General features: G+C 43.5%; 1 protein-coding gene across 1 annotated transcript; it reads right to left on the reverse strand.

The window, feature by feature from the left end:
- LOC148411282 (uncharacterized) lies at positions 1-26370 on the reverse strand. The gene is made up of 6 exons (XM_088435406.1): positions 26240-26370; positions 20362-20794; positions 13124-13366; positions 12812-13032; positions 2055-2409; positions 1-1994 (listed from the first exon to the last, which is right to left on the reverse strand). The coding sequence occupies exons 1-6, from the start codon at positions 26368-26370 to the stop codon at positions 108-110; spliced, it is 3270 nt and encodes a 1089-aa protein (XP_088291532.1). The 3' UTR covers positions 1-107.
- Positions 26371-27652: the final 1282 nt, after the last annotated feature.

Genomic DNA, 27652 nt, shown 5'->3' on the forward strand with positions numbered 1-27652 from the left:
TCTAATGTTCACCGGCATATACCTCAACGTGTTCATACCCCAACCAATTCATACCCCAACGTGCACAGGTCCGCGAGGCCCCGTTATTGCTGCTTGCAGCTCTAGTTTTATTTTGTGTCTTCATCCTTCTTAGTCATCTTCCAGCTCAGAGTCCATTTCTTATTTTGCAAGCTGTTGTCTTTATACATCACTCCTATGTGTTTCATCCACTGATGCTCTGTGGAGAAACGTGCCACTTCATCCTCGTGTGGCTTTTTCCAGTGATAGACCCTCCACGATTCTTGCCAAGCCTTCAGCTCCTCTTGCTCTCCCTCTATGTTGTCATCTCCATTATTTATAACGCTTGTCCTATGAGCCACTGCCACTATACAAGACTGCTTCCACGAGGAGAAGGAAGAGTTCAGATTGTGAAATTGCAGATGAAGTGGGACTTTTGGTTTGCCTTTGATTGGATTTCTTGACTTCTGGTCCTTCTTTTCCTCTATGTTACCATCATCATTTTTCTTGGTTGCCTCTTCATCTGAATTCTCTGTGATCTTCTTGGCTTGTTGGTCTTTATTGAGTGATCTTCCCTCTGTGCTTTCAACATCATCTTCTTCACTCATTTCCTCATCATTATTATCATTATATACTTCTCTTTTGTAGACGTTTTTATTTCCAATATTTTTTTTATCAAAACAGACATATTTTTCAACGTCAACTTCATCCTCCTTTTCTTCTTTTGCATCCTTTGATTTTTCTGTATCTGTCCTTTGGAACTGTTCTTTCTTTTTCTCACCCCACGCAAAATGAGATTGTGTTTTGCTATCTGTAACATTGTTGTACAATTCACAGCTTTCATCATCCCTTTTATTAGTATCATATTCTTCTGCATCTGTTTTCTCTTGGTTTCCATCCTGGTCATTTTCTTTGTCCTCTTCACTATCACTTTTGTTTTTATATTCAGTTTCAACTTCCTCTTCCTGCTCCTCTTCCTCTTCCATTTCTTTACTCAGGTCTTGCTCCTCTATATCATCTTCCTCTTCATCTTCCTCTACCTCCATCTCCTTGTCCTCTTCTTTATTGCCTTCAGTGTCTTTCTTGTTTTTCTCCATCTCAACCTTGTCCTCATTTTCCTCTGTCGCTTTGTCCTCTTCTTCCTCCCCAGTCTTTTTGCAGTTTTGCTCCTCCTCAACCTCATTCTCTTCAGCCTCCTCTTTCTCGTTCTCCGGCTCTTCAGTGTCAAATTCGTCAACTTTCTCCTCATCATTAGAATCATCTTGTCTCTTAATTGTGTCCGTCTGTGTATCTCTGGCTGACAGTTTGACTTGATCCTGTATTTTCATTAATTCTTGGTTTACCCCTTCATCTTCCTCTTTCTCTTCCCCCTTTGAAATCAATCTCAGTATCTCTCTGAGCTGCACTGTGATGCTCTCGTATACTTGCTCTTCCTTCACTGTATTTTCATACTCCTCTATTATTTTTACATTCCCATCCATGCAATTAAATTTTGTCCTATTCGCAATCTTTTCCTGCTCATTCTCATTTGTCTTAATGCCATTGTCCACATCATACTCATTTAATTCATCCTCCTTTTTCTTACTCTGCACAATATAATTGTCTCTGTTCAGCTCATTTGCTCTGTTTGAGTCTTTCACATCTACAATTTTGCAATTACACTTTTCATTCACTTTGTCCTCCTTTTCATCATCAGTCATCCTGTTGTCTCCATTTTCATCTTTCTCCTCCAAGTTATTATGAATGTCTGTGTTATTATTCTGCAATTCCAGTTCATGTGTTTGAATGTCCTCCTCAAGTTTTTCATATTGCTCATTAAATTCCTGCCTTTCCTCATCTTCTTGGCTCTCTTCTTCTTTTTCTGTATCTTCGTTTGCGTAAGACACAGTCTGATTTTCATCATGTTCTCTATTATACATTCCTGTCATATTTATATCCTCTTCATTGCATTCAATCTCTTTGCTCTTAACTTCCTCTTCTTCATTAACTCCTTCATCCTTCATCCTCCTCTTGTCTTCACTCCAGTCTACATCCTCTATTTCTTCCTCATCTGACACATCGTTGTTCTCTTCCTTATTAACTCTATCTTCTTTATTGTATTCACTCCAGTCTCTTTCATCCCTTATTTTTTTTTCTACTGACCCATTTTTCTCCTCATCATTGTCTACTTCTTCATCTTCTTCTGTGTCATTTAACAATTCAGAATCCTCTGAGTCCCTGTCTGTTACTTCATTCAGGCCACTCTCTCCTGGTTGTTTCCATCTTTGCCAAATTCTCCAAGAATCCCACCACTCTGTGGTTTCAATATTACAATCATTCAGGTCCAATGTGAGGAAAGTGTTGAGAAGATTACGTTTCCTTGTCAGCATGTTGCTGTGCCTTTGATGGGATTGTAGCGATGATCTACACCACCTGCGGGCACAACATATTATCAGTTAGTTTCACATGTTTGGACACAGTAAAGAGAACAAGTGATGGCAGCCTTGGTCTCAGTCCTTCTGTCACAGCATTCACTGCTTGGTATGCTGTGCTCTCATTTAGCCAGTTGCAGGGTTGGAGAGGGACTGGAGTCTATCCCTTCCCCCAATTAATGGGACTGCAAGACCTTGCATGAACCATGAACCAGGACATAGCATTATGAAAGACTCATATTACCATAGTAAAGCTATTTGAGCTACAGTCAATATTATTTGGGAGAAGAAATTAAGGACTGCCATAAAAGAAGAAAATTAAAGTTTATGGAGCATGTGGTTTTAGAGTCTGGCACTACTGAGGAAAGAGTAGAAGGGTAAGATAGTGTTGCTGTGTGTTCATTTTTATCACCCTCAAACATGACTGAAATGTTGTGGAGACAAATCAGCTTAACCATCACATCAGCATTAAAGTATTTGCTGGGCGCAAAAAATTTAGGCAAAAATAGTATATAGCTGTGGCTGGTATGTGCACGCTAAAGCACAAGAAGCACTGTCAGAAGCACTGACCCATATTATTTTGATATGTATGATGTTTTTTTAAGAGTTGAAGGGAAAAATTTTAAGGCCGTCCGTCATTGGTGCGTACTTGCCTAATTACGTGGAGAAATACTGCAGCCCACAAGGCTTTAAATAGAATAATGCAAATCAAATAAATGGGAAAAGATATATTAAGAATATTAATAGGGCGGCGTTCACGTGCGCAGAGCATGCTCTGGCTCTGCGGCTCGTTTAGTAGTTAAATAGCAATTACCTTACAGCGCCTTTTCTTGTTTCATCCAAATTATTTATTTTAATAACTAGTATTCCTTAGTTTAGTATGCACATTCCACACATCGTTTTAGTATACATTTTTATAAACATATTTTTTTTTTTTTTTAAAAGTCAGCGAGATAGAAGCCCGGCCTGACCCGACCCGAACGTAATGAATGACATTTTAGGCCTGACCTGGCCCAAAATTCGGGTCGGGTTTGGGCTTGGGCTTAAAATCTTACCTTTAGTTTGACTATTTTGTCTAATCATAATTCATTTTGTGTGCTGCCATGATTGTCAGATCTGTCCAAGCCTCCCACACTCCATAAACATGCATGGCAGGTGTTTTGGACCTAATAAATTATCTTTGGGTGTGATTGGGTGCATGAATGATTGTTCATCTCTGTGTGCCCTTTAAATGGCTGGCAACTAGTTCAGGGTGTCCCCTGCCTACTGTCCGAAGTCAGCTGGGATAGGTACCTGGAAGCCTTCGACCCTTGCGAGGATAAGCGGCGATAGAAAATGTAGGGATATTACCAATGGAAATGTTGTTTTAATCAATAAAATTTAGAATTTGTCCTCCAAAATCCAAATTAAATGAGTGAATAAACAGAGTTAGTTTGACTCAGTTAATTATTTTACCAACCTGTGATATGTTGGTTTACTATTGCAAGCCAAAATCCACACCAAGACAATTTTATCGTCATCTGCAATGGCCCCCTGGTTACGAGATTAATCCATTACGCTGTTGGGCTCGTAAGATGAATTTGTCATATGGCGGGTGTAATGGAAAATTACACCAGTACAGTGGGCCCCTCTTTTACGAACTTTTCATATTACAAAAGTGGACCGCGGCGTTTTTTGTCCCCCTCTTGCGCACAAACCTTTCGTCTTACGAACTATCCAACATGCCGGTCAGTGTGTCCGTCCTATTTTTTCCGCTTTGCTGCATCAACAAAAATAACTATTCTCACATGTCACGGTAACGCCAATATGCTATTGGTCTTATAATGTCACAGCCACTGTCTCAGTCACGGTCTCAGTCACGGAGATGCCGATATGCTATTGGTTGATTAAGGTTACAGTCACGGTCTCAGTCACGGAGATGCGGATATGCTATTGGCCGGCGTCCCGTCAATCACAGAAATGCCGATATGCTATTGGCCGAACGCCTTCATCTAGCTTGATGGCACAGCTGGTCGGTGTGTTGTGAATACTTTGCAAACTTTACCTGTTAGACATGGCTTCTAAAATTGCAAGTGGCGGTAAAGGAAGAAGTAAGAGGATGATGACAATAGAAACGAAGCAGGAGACAATAAAAAAAATACGAAGGAGACGCACGCATAATTAACCTTGCTAGTGAGTATGGCCGTAACCGCTCGGGCAAGATTTTCCTTGCCAGGGGACGGACCTCGGTCAACAACAAAATGGAGACGCGTCTTCTATTATGGATTAAAGAGAAGGAAATCGCCGGTGATATGGTCTCGTTTGAGAAAAGTTCTCGTTTAAGAAAATAAATAAATAAATTCTGCGGGTTCGTCTCTGCTCCCCTCCGCCTCCACCCAGCTCAAGTCACGTCGCCCCAAAGGTAAATGTCATTTTTCCTTTGTATATTTATGTTATTTAACTGTACAGTAGATTATGTTACTAATTTTTAATATGTGTATAAAGTTGTGATGTTTTTACCTAAGGTTTTTGCACGCGTTGCACGCATTCACTAATTAACATAGGTTTGGATTGCCCGTCATACGAGCAATTCAAGTTAATTCGATTAAGTCTGTAACACGGGGGCCCACTGTATTTAGCTTATATTATTATAATGTTTTGTTGTTCATTGACCACCTGGTTTTGGTTTTAACAAAGGCCCTTTCACCTAACATACATGGGAACTTTCTGTGCAGCCTGAACTTTCTGTGCAGCTAGACATCCTTGAAAGATAAATCCAACACTGACATATTGTACTCCATGGTTTTACTTCCCTTTATGTTTTAATTACATCCCCTCTGAGCGGTTGTTTTTTTTTTTTTCTTGTAGGCGTTCACTCTGTATATGACTGTATATGAATCCTCATTTTTTACTTATCCCTGCGCACTCCTTTGCAGACCACTTAGCTCTTCTGCAAACTGGTGTATTTGAAGCTTCAAATAAAAGAAACCCGAAAGGACAATTTGTTTTTCCAGACTATTTTACTATTCTCACCGAAAATCCTTAAAATTCCAAAACAATTTGGTGTCAGAAGTGAGATAGCTGAAGATCCGTCGGTGAACGTCCGGACGTCGGTGGGTGGCCTCAAGGGTGTAATTCAGACTCCCCTCTACCTCAAAAAAAGCTCAAGCAACTCAAAGCTCAAGGACCAACTCCTGGAGTGGATCCGGTCGACTTCACGTCTATCCAATGAACTCAACATTATCGCAACGATTTTGGTGAGATAAATAGTTTCTAAATTTTATTTGAATTCAAACTGAAGTTCAAATTATACTGTTTTAATTCAATTGGGAAGAAGAAAAACATATACATTTATGCATATTCTAAATTTGTGACCAACCACCGAGTGTTGTCCATTTTTGGCCAGAGTAGGGTTTTCCCGGGTAACCTGAGGAAAGAGTTGGTCTTCGGATGTTAAGCGTGACATCAGGGATCAATGTCAAAGGTCACAAAGTGCCGCTTCAGTCGCCTGTACAAGGTCTTCAAGGACAACAGTGGCGTCACAGAACCCACTGTTTTGGAGGCAACGCCCAGTCCATGGGAGATTCACCTTAGCAATGCTTTCCGTAACGGCCTTTTGGCTTCCCTAGTGGAAACTGTCAACAAGTCATGTGTTTGCGAAAACAAGGCTCGCCTAGAAGACATACGCTACCATGCCATCCATGCTGAGGATTGTGTAGCCAGACACAAAGACAAAAAGGACAAGCGTCAAAAAGATACCATGCACAAGGCTCAACTCACAATGATGAAAGCAATAACGTTGTAAGGCCAATCATCATCACGGGGGGGAGCTAAAGGTGAACAATATACTGAGAGGAGGAGGCCACAAAAAAGACCCTCACAACAAAATGAGGGATGCTTCATCAGCGGAAGCACAGACCTCTGGGCCAAGATCGCCCCTGGAGAGGCCATGTCAGGCGGACAAGTGGGACAGAAACCCCAGAGGCGTGATCCAGGCCAGCAGAGGCAAGAGCCAGCACACCAGTTCCAGTCTAACTTCCAGTCGGACTGAGGGCGAGAGGAAGATGAAGAGGCGCAGTCGGCGGAGACGAAACCTCAGCCTCCAGCATTTGATAAGGGAAGTGACACACACACACATTACAGAGACAATTCATAGACTTGAACAAGAAAGTATGACACCGACGGAGACATATCTTAAATGTGATTCTGAGGCTTTCAAAAAGTTTCCATCGATTGTTTTGAACATTTCGGGAAAAGATATTACATTCCTTGTGGATTCAGGAGCTACACATTCTGTTGTAAAAGAGTCTGACCTGCCAAGATGTCAAATGTCTGGCCGATTTGTGTACTCAGTTAGTGCTGTGGGCATTACAGTGAAGGAAAGGTTCACAAAGCCATTAAGGGTCATTGACCAGGGGGCTCAGTATAACCTGCTTTACATCTCTTTAAAACATAGTTTTTTTTACTGTCTATGGCCTGTCCAGTAAATTTGTTGGGGTGAGATTTGATGCTTTCACTGGGCTTCAACCTAATCTCAACACCAGATGACCTCAAGGTCACGAGGCCTACATGTTCCCTAGTTTCCTTTGATAATTTTGCAATGAGCTCAGAGTATGTTTATCAATGGCTCATTCCACAATCCACTGCATCAGAATTGTTGGAACAAGTGGGAACTGTGGTTTCACCACAGGCTGATTTTATGTCGGATCATACCCTTCACTGTGTTGTCCGTATTGCCCGGGGCCCCAACTGTGATTTTGAACGGGAGTTTTTTTCTGTTATTAATGATCATCTCACATTGGATACGCTCTATTGGGACTCTTTGCGGAGTGCTGTCTCTGTCTCAGTCACACACACACACAACTGCAATTTTATGAGGAGCTTGGTCCCAAGCCACACATTACAGATTGGACACCCACACACTCATCTTTGATCTTACATTCACCATCACATGATATCTTTAAAATGTCATACAGCATGTACAAACCTGCTCTCAGGTCTCTCGAACTTATAAAGGAAGCTGACAGCTCAAACAGCACGATTTTCCCTCCCACTCACACATGTTACACAGATGTGTCCTAACTTCCTCATGCCCTGGCTGAGGTGTCCACTACTCTCTGGGCCTCTCATAAATATGATGTTGGGTTATTCAAAGGGGTTGACCCCATCAGGATCAAACCTAAATCTGATTTTTGGCCAAATTTGCCCCAATACCCACTCAGGACTGAAGCCATTGTAGGCATCCGGCCTGTTTTTGATTCTTTGCTTGAAGCAGGGGTCATTGTTTCATGTCCCAATTCTCCAGTGAGAACACCTGTTTCCAGTGAAGAAAATTTGTGATGAGCCTGTTGCTGACGAATGGCGGTTTGTTCAAGATCTTCGTGCTGTCAATGCTGCTGTTCATGCTCGAGCACCTACAGTGCCAAACCCATATATGATTTTGCCTCAAGTCCCACCTGATTGTAGGTGGTTTTCTGTGGGTGACTTGTCCAATGCTTTTTTCAGTGTCCCTGTGCATCCGGATAGGCAGTTTTGGTTTGCATTCATGTTTGATGGGAAGCCTTACACATTCACTCGATTGTGTCAGGGCTACTGTGAGTCCCCAACTATTTTCAATCAGGCTCTGTGCTCCAGTTTGGAGCCTCTGCAGCTCGCTCCAGATACTGCTCTCATACAGTATGTGGATGACTTGTTGATAGCGTCGCCAAATAGAGAACAGTGTGAGAGTGACACTGTTGCTCTACTCAAACACCTTGCCGAGGAAGGTCACAAAGCTAGTCTGTCACAAAATTACAGTTTGTTCAAGAGACAGTTACGTTTTTGGGACATGTTATTTCTGGTCAGGGAAAGGCCTTGCCCCCCAAACGTATCCAGTCTATTGTGTCATTGCCCAAACCTATCACTAAGAAGCAGATGTTGTCTTTTTTAGGTATGTGTTGGTATTGTCGTTGTTTTGTGCCAAATTTTTCCCAAATTGAGTAACCACTTCGTGCAATCACATATCTTCCTGGTCTCACACCCTCATCCCGTCTCATTTGGACCACAGAGGCTGAGACCGCATTTGTGGACATGAAAGCAGCATTGCAATCACCTCCAACGCTCGGTCTCCCTGACTCTTCTAAACTGTTTACTCAAGCTGTTGACGAGCACAGGGATTGTATGACCTCTGTCCTACTACAGAAGCATGGTGACAAGCTTCGCCCAGTTGCATATTTCTCCGCGAAATTGGACGGTAGCAACGGGTCTTCCGAAATGTCTGCGTGCTGTTGCGGCTGCTGAAAAGGCACTGACTGCTTCTTGTGACATTGTGGGCTATGCACCTCTCACACTCTTGGTACCTCATGCTGTTTCGCTCATTCTTATGGGGCAGAGAATTTCCCATTTGTCTGCTTCCAGGTACCTTAAGTACCACAAATGCCTTTTGGACATGCCAAATGTTGACATAAAATGGTGCATCACTTTAAACCCGGCCTCCGTTTTACCCTTACCTGACGATGGTGAACCACATGACTGCTTGGCCGAACTTGACCTTCTACTCTACTACTGACTTAGAAGACACCCCTCTTGCTAACCCTGACCTGATTTTGTATGTTGATGGCTCTGCATCTCTCGATTCCTGCGGCACTAACAGTGTTGGTTTTTCCGTTGTTTCAGATTTTGCTGTGGAGTGCTCCAGCCCTCTCCCATGTCACTTCTCAGCGCAGGCAGCCGAGCTCATTGCTCTCACTGAGGCTTTTCGTATGGCTAAGGACAAGTCTGTCACCATTTAAACAGACTCCAGATATGCGTTTGGGGTGGTCCATGATTTCGGGGCTTTGTGGAAATGTCGGAATTTCCTAAAGTCTGACGGGAAGCCGGTTCTCAACCACTCTCTGATTGCCGAGCTCCTGGAGGCCATTTTGTTACCATCATCCATTGCAGTCTGTAAATGTTCCGCACGCAGCAATTTTTCCGACCCTGTGTCTTTGGGAAATGCTGCCGCTGATGTGGCTGCCAAAGTGGCTGCAATTAAGCCACTCACCCACATGCACACCTGTTTACCCGTTTCCAATGTCACATCTGATTTGACTGCGTCACTGCATGACATGCAACAATTTGCTACAGCTAGTGAGAGGGCTCCATGGAAATCGTCACGGGCCCGCTTTGACATGACTACTAGATCCGAATGGAAATCCTTGCCTTCCGAAACATTTGTTTCTGTTTTTTGCTAAATTGACACATTGGTTGGATCATGTGTCAAAAGGAGGGATGTTATCTGCAATTAACACACACTGGTTCATAAAGGCTTCACTATGGTTGCACAGAAACACTGTGAGGCCTGCATGATTTGTGCCACACTGAATGCAAGCCGACGGGTCAAGCTCCCACAGTTGGCTGCACATCCACCACCTACACGTCCATTAGAACATATCATGATGGACTTCATTGAGCTCACGCCATCGGAGGGGAAAAAGCACTGTCTGGTTGACATGTGGTCTAAGTGGGTTGAAGCCTTTCCTACTTCAAAACAAACTGCTAACACAGTGGCAAAAGCGTTGTTGAGGGGAATTATTCCCAGGTGGGGAATTCCCGCAAAAATTTCTAGTGACAGTGGAACCCGTTTTGCAAATGACGCCATTAAACAAGTTGGAGATTATCTTGGCATTAACATCACAAAACACTGTTCATCGGCCCCACTTTCCATTTTTCCTATTTGCGTGGTCAGCAATGGGATGGTGTCCGTGGGCCAGTTGACCCCGTTTTTGTGTAAAGAAATACAGTCTTTCTGTTCCCCTTTGAATGAAATACGTCAAATGGAATGCCTGAAGTGTCCAAGATGCTCTGCTGACCCAGTGAAGAGGACGGTTGCTAGTAAATGTAATGTTTCCACGACTGTTTTTGATAAGGGAACTAACTCTAGGTACCCATGTGTCAGAGAAATCTCTAAAAGAAGACTAGAGCAAGCCTAGCTGCTAAGCAGCAAAAAGAGTAACTCAGACCAGCCAAGATAGACTTTTCCATACCATGGATAGGGAAAAATTTTTGGACAAATGAACTCGTGTGTTCTCCAACGCTAATTCAACTGCCCAAGCGCCCCTGCCTGGTTTTTATTAATTCAGCAAAGCATTGCACCTTACAAGACATAACAAAAAGGAGCCAGTCAAGCGCCACCAACAGCTGGGCCAAGGTCCCAGCTCACACTTTCCTGCGTCAACAGCTTTATCTAAGGACTGGGGCGAGATGAACTCGGACTGCACACATGGATAGCAATGCACGCTATTCTAGACAAGAAATAAGCACATAATGATAACAACCTAATATATGAATTCCTTCACACCATGTTCATATATTGCCCCTTCACCGCGAGGGAGTCGTATTTTGACTGATAGGCCTTATGGCCACACACCCAATAATAATTATTATTGGGTATGTGGCCATAAGGCCTATTTTTCACTACCTGCTAATTGGAGTGGCCTGTGCTCTTTAGTCAAGCTCTCCGACCACTCTTTTTACATGCAACGTGTGGAGCACCATCCTCTGGTTGCAAGGCATGTTAAGCGGTTTACTGTTTTGTCTTCATATTCAATGGATGGTGCTGGCATGACAACAGAATCAGGTGTCCCTTGGGAATACGAAATTTGGGGGGGGGGGGGGGGGTTGCTGTTTTCAATCTTTATTTCCGCAAGTTGGTTTGGGGGAGGTGCGCAAACGTGGAAATTAATTGCTGTGCACTGTTGCAGTTCCTTAATATTTCTGCTGCCACCACTGCTGCATTTTCGGAAGAGGTTGCTGCTTTACGGGCTATGGTTTTGCAGCACAGGTTGTAAGATTGTTGGGGAGACGTGTTACACATATGTCCCAGACCATACAGGCTCTGGCAATACCATTCAACAAGCGCTTCGGAATTTGACTGCTCTTCAGAATTATGTCCGTCGGATGACTCCGGGGGCTAACTCCTCTTTTGACCCCCCTGGGTTGGCTCACGTCTGGTCCCTGGTATTCTATTTTGTTGAAGGTGCTGACTCCATTCCTTGTTATTGGGATTTTGCTCTGCTGCCTTGTTTCCTGCCTTTGGTTAAGTCCCTCATTTCAAAGTCTATTTCTACCATGATAACTGCGAACCAGGTGTTGCCTCCTTGTCTTAATGTATATGAGTTTCCGTTTTCGGGTTCTGACAGTCTTTCCGATGGTGATTCCACGTGTTAGTCCGGAAGGGCGGGGTTGTCCAACACTGACATAATGTACATCATTGTTTCGCCTCCCTTTATGTTTTAATTACTGCCAGTCTTCCAGTCATGAGGGGTGTTTTTTTTTTTTTTTATATCTTGTAGGCGTTCACTCCTGTAAGACTATATGAATCTTCATTTTTTACTTCCCTGCACACTCCCTTGCAGACCACTTAGCTGTTCCGTAAACTGGTGTATTTGAAGTTTCAAATAAAAGAAACCCGAAAGGACAATTTATTTTTCCAGGCTATTTTACTATTCTCACCAAAAATCCTTAAAATTGCGCAACACGGGCAATCCAAACCTATATTAAATAGCTAATGCGTTGAGAACCCCAGGTAAAAACATCCAAAATTGTACATACATATTAAAGATTGGTATCCAAATAATATAGGAAGTGCTACATATATATATATATATATATATATATATATATATATATATATATATATATATATATATATATATATATATATATATAATATATCTGGAAACAATCAGAAAACATCATAAATAAAAAATATAGAAAGGATTTATTTACCGTTGAGTGGCGCTTGTTATGACCATATTCCCTAGTAAGGGCAGCCTAGGCTAGGCTAACTTCGTATTTCTTGATTATCTCTAGCATCGTTTTCATATAAATCATCTTCTTACTTCTCTCTTTAACATCACTAACAATCTTGGGACCCTTCAACTTTGAATTACACAATAAAATGTACTATAAATACTGTTTGGTAACCACTCACAATTGAACAAAGCTTTACCGTTTCTCCATTTTGAAAAGCGTGAGGCTGACCAATAGCAGACCAGCATTGTAGTAACGCGTTGCAGAGAGGCAAGTTTGACGGCAACAGAAAATAAGAGCAATTACCTAAAAATGTTTGCAGATGGAGACAAAACAACACAAATACAGCCTAGGGTCATGACAGTTGTTTTTGTCGCAAAGCGGGGAAAATACTGTTAAGAGGGGACGAAAAAACTCAGTATTCCACATCGCAACAACATCGCAAAAAAATGTAAGCCAGGGAAGCTGTAACCCGGGGTCCACTTTATATATATATATATATATATATATATATATATATATATATATATATATATATATATATATATATATATATATATATATATAATATTCTTTGTAGAACAGAGTTTGAAAGTTTTCATAATCACATGAACAACATATTATGGTAGCTCTTTTGAAAGGTGTTATCCCACCTGAGCTGGAGCCTGTAAAGCCAGCAAGAACTCCAGATCTTCTTATCCTCTTCGCCTTCCTCCAGAATAGGTGCAGCAATCAGCCAGGACTTATTCCACCCAGTCAGTAGCACATCATTTATTTTCATAAGTGCAGCTGTGACCACAAAGACTGTAGAGTCTTCTTCATTGATTGTAGCCTTTGAAAGCCTCCATGAATCCTTCCACCCTTGAGGTTCATCCTATTTGAGACAACAGTCATATAGTTTACATTTTATATAAAAAATATTTCGGAGATTGTCTAAAATTTGAAAAAAGTATATGTCTACAAACCTGCTCCAACAGTTGCTGTATTTCATCAAACTTGTTACTTTTACTTTGTTCCAAAGAAGGCCAGCCACAATCCCACTTTCGCCACTGCTGTCTGAATGTAAAATTCATAATCTTCCAGGTGCCTGCCCATACAGGAAGTCGATATATTCCTATTTCTGGAATGGGGATTACAACTCTGTCGAACAAAATATCCCATTGGGATTGTTTCTCCTCTAAACACTCTGACAGCATTGTACCCTTTACCTGTAACACAGAGCAGGTCGCTATGTTTTATCTGTTACCACTGATTGAATGATAGTCAGCATGATTATGAGATAGCTAAATGTCAATCCACATCTTTTTTGTATCTGAAGTTCAGCAGATTTGGAGAAATCCCATTTAAGTAAACGTATTTTTTGGATTATAAAACGCGACTTTTTCCTCTTGATTTGAGCCATCTGTTCGACGTTTCAATTTATGGAACAACTATGAACCACTGCGAGGTCTGTATTGTTCCTCTCCAGATTATTATTATTATTATTATTATTATTATTATTATTATTCTCTGGACTATATTTTATCGTAGTGCTAACACCACTGTGTGGAACAAAATAATATAACATCATTTTTGCGTTTCTATATAGTTTGTTGGACCGGGTTTGTCATATGTCATAAGATTTGGACATTTTCTGAGACATTGACTTCTAATGTTCACTTACCCCAACATGCGTATACCCCAACAGGTTCATACTCCTACTTGTTCATGCCCCGACCTGTTCATACCTCAACGTGCACAGCTCTGCGAGGGCCCTTTATAGCTGCTTGCAGCTCTAGTTATTAGGGCCAGAGCAGCGACCACTGCGAAGTCCCTATTGTTCCTTTCCAGGTTATTATTATTAGGGCCCGAGCAGCGACCGCTTAAAGTAATATCGCTGAAATTAAGTCTGACAATCCTCTATACAGCCCTGCTGACCTCCACCAAATTTTACGAAGTTTGGATAATGGGCGAGGCCTCTACGTCCATTTTCATTCCAAAGCTTTATCAGACCAGTAAAAGCTGCTGTAATTTGACTCAGATGATCTGATCTTCTCAGAATTTCACACATTGGATATAAATCTTCTCCTGAAGACATATATTCCAGTTTAAAGATAGCGCCACCTAGTGGCTGCAAAAATTGTCATTATTCGAAAGATTACAGTCAATCCTGTTTGGTTTGACCTACAGCTATGAAACCTTGTAGGCAAATGAAGGACTTTAAGACCTACAAAAAAGTCAATAGAAGTGATGTGCTAGGATGTACAGAAAAAAATTTATGAATGTTTTTAATGTGCAGTTTTGTCCCATTCTTAGACATTAGCTGGTCTCAAACTAGTGCCTTTTTCTCTTAAACGGTTCACCCTATTACCTTCAACTTTGGCATGGATCATCATCCGACTGAGGGGCACACATAGATCAAATATCTTGAAGATTTCATGACATGAAAGATGGGGGTTGAGCTTCAAATTATGTTTAATACTTCCTTCGCCAAGAGTGACAAAAACCTTAATAACTCAGCTATAACAGCTTCAAACAATCTGAAACTTTGCAGGGACTTTAAAAGTCATGCCCTAATACAGCTATGTGATATACTTCCAAATCATTTACAGCGCCACCTAGTGGCGGACAAAAATGTAATTTTTTTACACTTTTATGTACTGTGCCTGTTTGACTAAGTGAACTCAAAAATGGTCAGAAAAGCTTTGAGACATGGGAACAAGAAGGTTCTTAACTTTTATGACTTTTCAATAGAGGTCATGGCCTCTATGCCAACTCAAAGTCCGATGTCTCGCCAAAACGGTAAAAGTTATTGTAATTGGACCTACATGATCTGATATTTTCAAAACGTCACATATGGGATGGGAGTCCACTGTGAAACACACCTACAAGCCTATTTTTTATCGTAGTGCGAGCGCCACCTAGTGGCAGCAAAAAATATAGCAATTCCTGAATGTTTTTATGTACTCTGCTGAGCCCTTGAAGGGATATCCCTTCAATGTAATCTGAAAAGCCATTGGCCATACCTAATGCTCTCCACAAAATACGATGTTTCGACAATGGGCGTGGCCTATACGGCATTGAAAGTCACACAACTGTAACAATAAAAGCTGCAGTAACTCAACCCACTCTGTCCCACCTTCTCTAAATTTTACATATTTGATAAGTCCTGCAACTGAAGTCATCCACAACTAATTTTTCATCGTTCATACTCCTTGTTCATACCCCAACCTGTTTATACCCCAACGTGCACAGGTCTGCGAGGGCCCTTTATAGCTGCTTGCAAACATGCCTAAATATGCACTAAAAGTCACGAAACTTTGCACACTCATATTTCCTTCGCCATGAGCAACAAAAACTTTCATAACTCCAATGTGCAAGCTTAAAAAATTCTGAAACTTTACAGAACATTTACTAGTTATAATTTAAAAATATCTGCATGGTTAATTTGCAAATGAATTATTGTGGCACCTAGTAACATATAAAAATGTATATTTTTAAACTTTCATGTAATGTGCTAAGCCCGTAAGAGCAAATGAACTAAAAATTTGTTCGAACAGCATTGAGACTTAGAGGATAAGGGTTTCCAAATTTTACGACTTTGCAAAAAAAGGGGTGGTCTGCACGCCACCTCAAAGTTGGAGTTTCGCTATATCAGCAAAACTTGCTGTAATTGAGCCCAGATGATCATAAAATGGCAGCCAGTTCCAACCTGTTTGACCTAGAGCTACAAGATTCTTTACGCATATGTAGGAGCTCGCGACCTTCAAAAACATTAACGAGTACTATGTACTGCTGATGTACAGAACCAGAGTTATCAACTGTTGAATGTACCATTTGGCCCGTTTTTGTACATTTTTCGGTACCACAAACCTTGACCCAATCAATTTCACATTTAGTGTGCTCCATTCTCTGATATAGGGGCACATCTGGGCAAAAAGAAGATTGGCTAACATATATGATTTATGCAGGGCTTCAATAAACGTTTCAAATTTCCTTTGCCACCAGTGACAAAAACCTTAATATTTCAGTCTTTGCACTGTCAAAGTCAAAGTCAAGTTTATTGTCAATTTCTTCACATGTGCTTAACAGACAAAGGAATCAAAATTGCGTTACTCACTGTCCTCTGTGTTTTACATTTACAATAACAAAGTGCAGGTGCGCAAGACGAGATAATCCTAAGAACTAGATTCTTATCTATAGTAATGTAAAGTGCAGTATGTTAGAACTACTTTGCCTAGTGTTGAAGAACTAGATTCTTATCTATAGTAATGTAAAGTGCAGTATTTTAGATCTACTTTGCCTAGTGTTGATAAACTAATAACTAAAACTAAAAACTAAATACAAAAACCAGGTATGGCAAGACATAAGTAGCAGCATATGACAAGACAATCCAACAGTACGAGACAATGCAAGACAACTCTGACTGTGGTTGTCCCAGTTGTGTGCATTTCAGGTAGTTGTTATAGTTCTAAGTGTAATCGCTGGTGCAATAGAAGTATAATTATAAATAAATATGGCAGCAGCAAGTCTGTGCAAAGTTTGCAAGTGCATGAGCAAAGTTTGATTTTTTTTGGGGGGGGGGTGTCGAATGACCTAAACTTCGTTTGCCAGCTAGGTGTTTCTTCTGGCTGGGGCTGAATGTGGGAGAGAGGAGGTGAGAGAGAGAGAGGTCAGCAGTCTCACGACTTGGTGGATGAAGCTGTTCCTGAGTTGGGTGGTGCAGGAGCGGAGGCTCCTGTACCTCTTTGCGGAGGGCGGGAGGCTGAACAGACTGTGTGCAGGGTGGTTTGTATCAGTGACAATCGTGATGGCTTTGCGGCTGAGGTGGGTGGTGTACAGGTCTTGCAGGGAGGGGAGTGGCGCACCAATAATCCTCTCAGCTGTCCTCACGATGTGTTGTAGAGCTTTCCTGTTGTAGTCAGTGCAGCTCCCGCCCCACACGGTGATGCAGCTGGTGAGGATGCTTTCGATGGTTCCTTTGTAGAATGTGGTCATGATGGCTGGCGCAGCACTTGCCCGCTTCAGGTTGCGCAGAAAGTAGAGACGCCGCTGTGCTTTCTTGGTCAGAGATGCAGTGTTGGTGGTCCAGGAGAGGTCATCGCTGATGTGCACCCCCAGGAACTTGGTGCTGCTCACCCTCTCCACTGCAGCACCATTGATGGTCAGTGGGGGGTGTTGGGTGTGGCCTCTCTGGAAGCTGACGACCATCTCTTTGGCTTTGCTGATGTTTACCAGGAGGTTGTTGTTTTTGCACCATCTGGTCAGAAGCTCCACTTCTTTCCTGTAGTGGGTCTCGTCGCCGTTGGAGATGAGGCCCACCAGTGTTGTGTCGTCAGCAAACTTCATGAGGTGGTTGGAGCTGTGGGTTGCTGTGCAGTTGTGTGTCAGCAGGGTGAAGAGGAGGGGGCTGAGCACACAGCCTTGTGGGGCCCCCGTGCTCAGGGTGATCCTGCCTGAGATGTTGTTGCCAACATGCACCACCTGAGGCCTCTGGCTGAGGAAATCCAGCAGCCAGTTGCAGAGTGAGGTGCTGAGGCCCAGTTTGTCCAGTTTGCAGGTGAGTTGTTGTGGTATTATGGTGTTGAACGCTGAGCTGATGTCTATGAACAGCATTCTCACATATGAGTCTTTCTTCTCCAGGTGGGTGGGTGGAGGGCAGAGCAGATTGCGTTGTCAGTGGATCGCTTTGCCCTGTAGGCGAACTGATATGGGTCCAGGCTGGGGGGCAGGATGGATTTTTTGTGTGACAGGACTAGTCGTTCAAAGCACTTCATGATGATGGGTGTCCGTGCCACCGGACGATATTCGTTGAAACAGGGTGGGGAGGATTTCTTTGACACAGGTATAATGGTGGCAGCTTTGAAGCCTGATGGCACAATGGCTTGCCTCAGGGAGGTGTTAAAGATGTCTGTAAAAACATCTTTCAGCTCCTCTGCACAGTCTTTCAGCACCCTGCCAGGGATATTGTCTGGACCTGCTGCTTTCCAGGTGTTGATGGCAGAGAGTGTCCTCCTCACGCTGGCAGCAGACAGGCACAGAGGCTGGTCGTGCGAAGGTGGTGGTGTTTTCTGTGGGCGGGTGGTGTTCTGTTCCTCAAAGCGTGCAAAGAAACTGTTTAGGTTGTTGAGCAGAGTGATGTCGCTCTTGCAGCTTTGTGGTGCAGGTTTGTAGTCTGTGATAGCCTGAATTTCCTGCCATAGGCTGTGTGCATTCCTGCTGTCCTTGAAGTGAGAAGTTATCTTGTTTGTGTATTCTTGTTTGGCTTTCCTGATGCCACAGGACAGGTTGGCTCTCGCTGTTCTCAGAGCTGATTTCTCCCCAGCTTTGAAGGCCTTGTCTCTGGCCCTCATCTCCTGTTAGCCATGGCTTCTGGTTGGCCCATGTGGTGATCCTCTTGATGTGTGTCACGTCGTCCATGCATTTGGTGATGTAAGAGTTCACTGTGTCTTTGTACTCCTCAATATCTGTGATGCCGTTGTAGTATATGACTTATACTGTTGACCACATCAACTTTCTAAAGAGGCCTAACTGGTCCAAAAATAGTCACTATCCCATGAAATATCTGATGGAGGTGGTCTTTCAAAACATGAAGTGATTGTTTCCTTCACCTACAGTAACATAAACCATTTTAACTCAGCTGAACAAGCTTTAAAATATCTGAATATTGACAGTACCATTTAAACTCATGGTCTAAATCTTCTACATGACACATTTCTAAATTACCAATAGCAACACCTGGTGGCAGACAAAAAAAGTTAATTTTTACACTTTCATGTTCTTTGCCATGCTGGTTTCAGTAAATTCATTGAAAATTAGTCAGAAGAATATTGAGAGATGGGGAACATTATGAATCTCAAGTTTTATGACTTCAAATTTGACGTGATATTTACACCGCCTCAAAGTCTGATGTCTGGCCAGACCGGTAAAACTTGATATAATTGGACCAAGATGATCTTCTCTAAATTTCATTTCATGGGAGTACAATGCTAACCACACTTTTTTTCTTCGTAGTGCGGGCGCCACCTGGTGGCAGCAAGTAATTAAATTGTCATATATATGTACCTTATTGAGCCTGTCAAAGTAATATCACTGAAGTTTTTTAGACAGGCCTTGAAACACGCCTAATTTCCTCCATCAAATACTATGTTTTGATAATGGTCATGGCCTATACAGCAGTGCTCTTTATGAAGATTTATCCTAAAAGTAAATGCTGCTTTGGTTTGACCCAGGTGATTTCATCTTGTCACGACTTCACACGTTGAATGAAAGTAATTTCCTACAGACATCAACAAACACAAACACATTCACCTTGTGGCAGAAAACATTACCGATTTTGCGATTCCAACTCCTTAGTTTCACCCGTTGAACAAACGCTAATGAAAATTTGACCTTTTCTAAAACAATGACTTCTACTGTTTGCCTGCATATGCACAAATACATTCATACCCAAGTATGTTCATACCTCGAACTGTTCATACTTCAACGTGCTCAGTTCTGCGAGGGCCCGTTAGAGCTGCTTGAAGCTCTGGTTATTATTATTATTATTCTCCCGAATGAATCGCATTTTTGAGGGCCTAAACATGCACAAAAAGTCACCAAAATTTGCACTTTTCATACATACAATCTAAGAAATTGATTTTTAGCGCCACCTAGAGTCGAACACTTCTCCTGGGAAACGGCCCGTTTCACCTAGCGCTATGACATTTTTTAGGCATATATAGGACCTGAAGACCTACAAAAAAGTTATAGAGCGCCATATGCTAGGATGTACAGAACCAGAGATATGAATTTTTTTATACGCATTTTTGGACCGTTTTTTGCTGTTTGCAGGTGCCAAATTCCTCTTAATAGAGGAATTTCCTAAATTCTCTCCATTTATAGCTAGCTTCAAAGAGTAGCAGTTGTCATGCTCAATCAAAACTTGATACATGTAAAATAAATAAAAACTAAAACAAGTAGAAGTAGTATCAAGTGGTATGATGATTCTTTGCACGTCTATATATTGAAGCAAAAATAATAATATAAACCCAAAAGTTAGAATTGAATTGAATTGTGAGACAGTCAAAGATTTCCACCCCTACAAGAGATATTTTTGGGCAGTAAGTGCCAAAGTATCATAAGATATCAATGTCAAAGCTCTAAATTCAAACATGCCCTTAACATTTCAAATATCATCTTCACACACAAAGACAAGTTTAATGAGCATATTGAGTCCATGTACCTGCTTCCATGATTGCCTCCATCCATCAGTAGGTGTGCATTCATGTTCTAATGTATATTTCACGCATTTGTAGTGCTTCTCTTTGACCACATCTATCATTGTAAATCCTTGAATTTTGGTTTTTGTTTCATTGGCCTTAAAAAAAAGATACTTCGGTGGTTTCAGACTCATCCAGGACTCTCTCCAGTGCAACCGGAATATATCCACTTCAACTTTGCGCTTCACCATTAGACATTGAGGTGTTTTCCTGGAAGGAGGTGGTGGTGATTTACTTTTGGGTTTGGGCGGAGGGGGAGGTACAACTTTGAATTTGATTTTTGGCTCTTTTTTTTCTGCTTCCTCTAATGTGACCCTCTGAAAATCAGAGACTTCGACTTTTTTCTGATCTCCACTGGCTGCCAGAGCCCAGTGATAGTTCCACTTGGAGAAAAGCCTGCAGGCAAACAAAGAGAAAAAAACAATTTTATGCCTATGTTGTTCTAGAAGGTCAAGTATGCATAAAAACAACCAGTGGAGGAAATTCAACCAACCTGTCCTCATTAAAAGCAATCATGTTTTGCATACTCATGTGACCCACAAAACCCACATGACCATGAATTCAAAAGCAAAGTTTCACTCCACTGCTAATGAATGGCGTTTGACCGTCACAAATCTGGTTATTGTGTAAGCATTAAAAGAGGCATTTCCATTTCGCAGTCCCAATCACATTAAAGCCTTGATAAATAGTTCTGCCATCTACTTATAAAATAGATTAACAAGGTGTTTATAATTTTGTTCTTCCTCTTTCCCTCATCACACTACTGACTGTTTTTGCTCTAATGCACTGACCAGGAACAAATATTCATACAGAACAGAAAGTACAGTGGGACCCCTGTTTACGAATTTTTACGTATTCTTACGTATTTTTCATCTTACAACGTGGACCGCGGCGTTTTTCTGTCAAAATGCCGGTCAGTGTGTCCGCACCATTTTTTTCGCTTAGCTGCATCAACAAAAACAACTTTTCTCGCATGTCACGGAAATGCCGATATCTCATTGGTCGATTAAGGCTGTCATGGAAATGCCGATAAGCTATTGGTCGATTAACGCAGTCACAGAGATGCCGATATGCTATTGGCCGGCGTCATGTCAATCACAGAAATGCCGATATGCTATTAGCCGAACTCCCTCATCTTGCTTGATGGCACAAGCTGGTCCGTGTGTTGTGAAGACTTTGCAAATTTTTTTATGATAGACATGGCTTCTAAAATTGCAAGTGGCGGTAAAGGAAGAAGTAAGAGGATGATGACAATAGAAACGAAGCAGGAGATAATTAAAAAATACGAAGCGCATGCATAGTTAACTTTGCTAGTGAGTATGGCCATAACCGCTCGGCAATCTTCTAAGGGCAAGACTTTTCTTGCCAGGGGACGGACCTCGGTCAACAACAAAATGGAAAGGCTTCTTCTATTATGGATTAAAGAGAAGGAAATCGCCGGCGATATGTTCTAGTTTGAGAAAACTTCTCGTTTAAGAAAATAAATAAATAAATTCTGCGGGTTCGTCTCTGCTCCCCTCCGCCTCCACCCAACTCAAGCCACGTCGCCCCAAAGGTAAATGTCATTTTTCCTTTGTATATTTATGTTATTTAATTTAACTGTACAGTAGATTATGTTACAAATTTTTAATATGTGTATAAAGTCGTGATGTTTTTACCAAAGGTTTTTACACGCATGGCACGCATTCACTACTTAACATAGGTTTGGATTGCCCGTCCATCCATCCATCTTCTACCGCTGTCTTCCTGGGTCGGGTCGCGGAGGCAGCTTGAGCAAGGAAGCCCAGACTTCCCTCTCCCCGGCCACTTCATCCAGCTCTTCCGGAAATACCCCCAGGCGCTCCCAGGCCAGAGACATAGTCCCCGGGGCCTTCTTCCAGGGGGGGCATCCTAACCAGATGCCCGAACCACCTCAGCTGCCTCCTCTCAACGCGGAGGAGCAGCGGCTCGACCCTGAGCCCCTCCCGGATGACCGAGCTTCTTCTGTTCTTTCGGTCACGACCCACAACTCGTGGCCATAGGTGAGGGCAGGAACGTAGATCGTAGATCGAGTGGTAGATCGAGTGATAAACACTTCGCCTTTAGGCTCAGCTCTCTCTTCACCACGACAGACCGGTTCAGAGCCTGCATGACAGCAGACCGATCCGTCTGCCGATCTCACGCACCATCCTACCCTCACTCATGAACAAGACCCCGAGAGACGTGAACTCCTCCACTTGGGGCAGGACCTCATACCCAACCCAGAGAGTGCATTCCACCCTTTTCCGACTAAGGACCATGGTCTCAGATTTAAAGGTGCTGATCTTCATCCCAGCAGCTTCACACTCGGCTGCGAACCGCTCCAGTGAGAGTTGGAGTTCACGGCCTGAAGAAGCCAACAGCACCACATCATTCGCAAAAAGCAAAGATGCAATGCTGAGGCTCCCAAACCGGACCGCCTCAACGCTTTGGCTACGCCAAGAAATTCTGTCCATAAAGGTAATGAACAGAATCGGTAACAAAGGGCAGCCTTGATGGAATCTAACCCTCACTGGAAACAAATTCGACTTACTGCCGGAAATGCGGACCAAGCTCTGACATCGGTTGTACAGGGAGCGAACAGCCTGTATCAGGGCGTCCGGTACCCCATACTGCCGAAGCACCCCCCACAGAGATCCCCGAGGGACACGGTCGAACGACTTCTCCAAGTCCACAAAGCACATGTAGGCGGTTGAGCAAACTCCCATGCACCCTCGAGGACCCTGCCGGGGGTGTAGAGCTGGTCCACTGTTCCACGGCCAGGACGAAAACAACACTGCTCCTCCTGAATCTGAGCCTTGACCTCCCGACAAACCCTCCTCTCCAGCACCCCTGAAAAAGACCTTACCCGGGAGGCTGAGGAGTGTGATTCCCCTGTAGTTCGAACCCACCCTCCGGTCACCCTTCTTATAAAGGGGGACCACCACCCTAGTTTGCTAATCAAGGAGCACTGTCCCCAACTTCCACGCGATGTTGCAGAGGCGTGTCAGCCAAGACAGCCCTACAACATCCAGAGCCTTCAGGAACTCCGGGCGGATCTCATCCACCCCCGGGGCCTTGCCATCAAGGAGTTTTTTGACCACCTCAGTGACTTCAGCCCCAGAGATGAGAGCGCACCTCGGTGCCCGAAGACTCTGCTTCCTCAGAGGAAGACATGTTGGTGGGATTGAGGAGGTTTTCGAAGTATTCTGCTTACCGGTTCACAACATCCCGAGTCGAGGTGAGTAGTGCCCCATCTCCTCTGTACACAGTGTCGAAGCTGTCTCTGAAGCCGTCCTGAAGTCACTTTCCATGGCCTCACTGAATTCCTCCCACATCCGAGTTTTTGCCTTGGCGACCACCGAAGCTGCACTCCGCTTGGCCAGTCGGTACCTGTCAGCTGCCTCTTGAGTCCCACAGGCCAAAAAAGGCCTGATAAGAATCCTCAATCAGCTTGACGGCATCCTTACTGCTGGTGGGGTTCGGGGATTGCCGCGGTGACAGGCACCGACACCCTTACGGCCACAACTCCGATCAGCCACCTCGACAATGGAGGCGCGAAACATGGTTCACTCTGACTTAATGTCCACCGCCTCCCCCGGGACGTGGTAGAAATTCTGCTGGAGGTGGGAGTTGAAACTCCTTCTGACAGGGGACTCTGCCAGATGTTTCCAGCAGACACTCATGATACGTTTGGGCCTGCCAGGTCTGGCCGGCATCCTCCCCCACCATCAGAGCCAACATGCCACCAGGTGGTGATCAGTTGATACCTCCGCTACTCTCTTCACCCAAGTGTTCAAATCCGGCCGCAAATCCGATGATACAACCACAAAGTCGATCATCAGACTGCGGCCTAGGGTGTCCTGGTGCCAAGTGCACATATGGACACCCCTATGTTTGAACATGGTGTTGGTTATAGACAATCCGTGATGAGCACAGAAGTCCAAAAACAACACACCGCTGGGGTTCAGATCGGGGGGGCCGTTCTTCCCAATCACGCCCCTCCAGGTCTCACTGTCATTACCCACGTGAGCATTGACATCCCCCAGCAAAACGAGGGAGTCCCCTGAGGGCGCGCTCTCCAGTACACCCTCCAAGGACTCCAAAAAGGGTGGGTACTCTGAACTGCTGTTTGGTGCATAGGCACAAACAAGAGTCAAGACCCGTCCCCCACCTGAAGGCGGAGAGAGGCAACCCTCTCGTCTACTGGGGTAAACCCCAATGTACAGGCGCTGAGCTGGGGGGCAACAAGAATGCCCACACCAGCTCTGCGCCTCTTACCGCGGGCAACTCCAGAGTGGAAGAGAGTCCAACCCCTCCCTAGAGGACTGGTACCAGAGCCCAAGCTGTGTGTGGAGGTGAGTCCGACTATATCTAGTGGGAAACTTCTCAGCCTCGCACACCAGCTCAGGCTCCTTCCTTGCCAGAGAGGTGACATTCCATGTCCCAAGAGCTACCTTCTGTACCCGGGGATTGGTGCGCCAAGGTCCCTGCCTTTGTCCGCCGCCCAGCTCTCTTTGCACCCGACTCCTATGTTCCCTCACACAGGTGGTGAGCCCATGTGAGGGGGGACCCACATCATCCCTTCGGGCTGAGCCCGGCCAGGCCCCATGGGTGCAGGCCCGGCCACCAGGCGCTTGCCAACGAGCCCCGTGACCTGCGTCCGGGCGAGGGAAACTTAAATCCATTTATCTTTTTATAAATATGGGGTCTGTGAGCCGTGTTTAGTCTGGAACCTCACCTTGGACCTGTTTGCCATGGGTGACCCTACCAGGGGCCTGAAGCCCCCGATAACTTGGTCTTTCACAAACACAACACAAAATTTGAGATGTGATGTGATTTTAAGGTGTTGTTAATTACTGATAAAATGTTACATGGTTTAGTTCCTTCCTATCTCGTCGACTTAGTATCACCATATGTTTTGTCCCGACAACTTCGGTCACAAAATGCCGGTTTGTTATCGATCCCGCGGGCTAAGAAGAAGACCGCAGGATCAAGGGCTTTTTCCATTTACGCGCCAGTACTCTTGAATGCCCTACCTATGGAAGTTCGCGCCGCCACCGCAGTAGAAATCTTTACATCCCAACTAAAAACAAACTGTATTTGTCTGTATTTTGTACACGCAGCATCCACTTCAACCTGTTGAGCCATGAAGGGGGCTCCTCCCACCTGTGGTCCCTTATGAAGGTTTCTGATTTTCCCCAAAATGTTTTTTTTTTAATTTTTTTTCTTCCCCTTCTAGGAGCTTTGAGCAGGGGATGCTGTTGTGTACCTATAATGAAAAGATGTTTCTGTATGACTTCTTTTTTGCAAAAGTAGTCTCGATATGACCTCTTTTCACCTGTGAAGCCCTTTTAGACTTTGGTGATTCAGGGCTATGCAAATCAAATTTGATTTCATATCAACAAAAGAAAGAAAATACCTTGTTTGTTATATACGTATTCACATGATATTTAGGTACTGCAGTTTCCTGTGAAATGACAATATCTTGATCTACCTTTTTTTCAGATATGGATGCACTTTTTTTTTCCATGTCATTTTATTCAATAAAAGCAAAACAATTTATAGTTAGCTTCAATGAGTAGAAGCTCCCAAACACTCATTTTGTGGAAAAAGGTGCGTTCCTTCCAAATCAAAACTTAATTAGTGTAAAAACAAAATATAAAAGACACTTTGACTCCATTTGTTGGTCTGTCTCACAGACTGAATTAGTGTGATTTAGTTGAATCAAATCCTTTTGAAATTAAAAATCGATTTTGGTGTACATACACCCATATACTGTAGATACAATTCAAACTGTAAAGCATGGTCTTAATTTCACTTTTTTCCCGTTAAAATGCTCACAGTTTGAGGGAACTTCTCTCCTTCCATTGCCCCTCCTGTTTGCACTGGTCTGCTATTGTCTGTGCCCTCTTCTCCCATTGGTCTCTTAGCCGCCCATTGCTGAAAGACCTCTGTTCGCCTTTTGACAGCATCCTGTTTCCAAAAAAACAGTTGCTCAGATGAAAAATTGTAATAATCACAGCAATACCATGTTATGATACAAAGCGCTGATACTTTTGCAATGATTACAAATCACTTTCATGGCCGGATTTATGTAATCAAAAAAAGCTCTTTTTTTCTATGGCTACCTGTAATGAAGAGTATTACCAAATGGTTTAATATTAGCTGTGAGGGTCAAGTTGAGTTTCCATGAATTGCTCAATGGGATATCCTGTGACATGCGATCTCGATCGCTCTCTCTCGCTCGCTCTCTCTCTCTCTCCTCTCTGTCTTTCTCTCTCTCTTGCTCTCTCTCTCTCTTGCATACATACACACATGGTTGTCACAAGCAACTACAATTAAGCCAACAAATTGTATTGAACAATTGACATACAAAATTTTGATTTTATCCAAAAACAAATTGTACTGAACAATTGAGATAGTAAATTTTAATTTTATCCAAGTACAAGTATATAGTGCTTTCCAAGAGAACATTTTCATCTGGGCCTCACATGGAGCACATGTGGGTCACCTGGGTACCGAGTGGGCATGGGCTAAATATGGGCAATGGTACTGGTTTACATATGGGTACCATTTGGGCTTTGTGAGCATGGGTTTGAACTGGGAAAATGTTGTGGGTGCATTAAGGATTATGATTAAGCCAAGAGGGCACTGGTTAGAACTGGTCATCCATGTCTTGGTCTCATGGGCTCATAGGCTGAATATGGGCAATGGGAACTGGTTAATCATGTCTGGGTTCTGTATGGGTTCTGTACAGCACAACTCATGATCCAGCACGTGATCCGCTTGCATGGCATTCCCACCGACATCGTCTCAGACCGAGGACCACAGTTTGTTTCCCAGTTGTGGAAAGCTTTCGGGCAAGCCATGGGGGCATCCATCAGTTTTGACATTGGGCTGCCACCCTCAGTCCAACGGACAGGTTGAGCGTGCTAATCAAGCACATGAAGCCTCGCTGCGCTGTGTCTGCCAGCAGAACCTGTCTGCATGGGTCACTCATCTCTCATGGGTGCAAAATGCCCACAACTCCAGTCCTTCCACTGGCAATCCCCGTTCCATGTCGTCTACAAATATCAACCATTGATTTTTCCCTCCCAGGAGAAAGAGGTTGTGGTGTGTTCTCTCCAAAGCACCGTTTGGCAGGACCAGAAGGTTTGGAAGGACACAAAGGCCGCACTCACACATACAGCGGAGTGAAACAGCCAACTGGTAAACCAGCGGCCCTGCAGTACTGACCTGTACAAGAAACTTGTC

This window comes from Hippichthys cyanospilos, chromosome 15 (genome assembly GCF_059441005.1).
Source record: "Hippichthys cyanospilos isolate Australia breed blue-spotted pipefish chromosome 15, RoL_Hcya_1.0, whole genome shotgun sequence".
In the NCBI taxonomy this organism is placed as follows: Eukaryota; Metazoa; Chordata; class Actinopteri; order Syngnathiformes; family Syngnathidae; genus Hippichthys; species Hippichthys cyanospilos.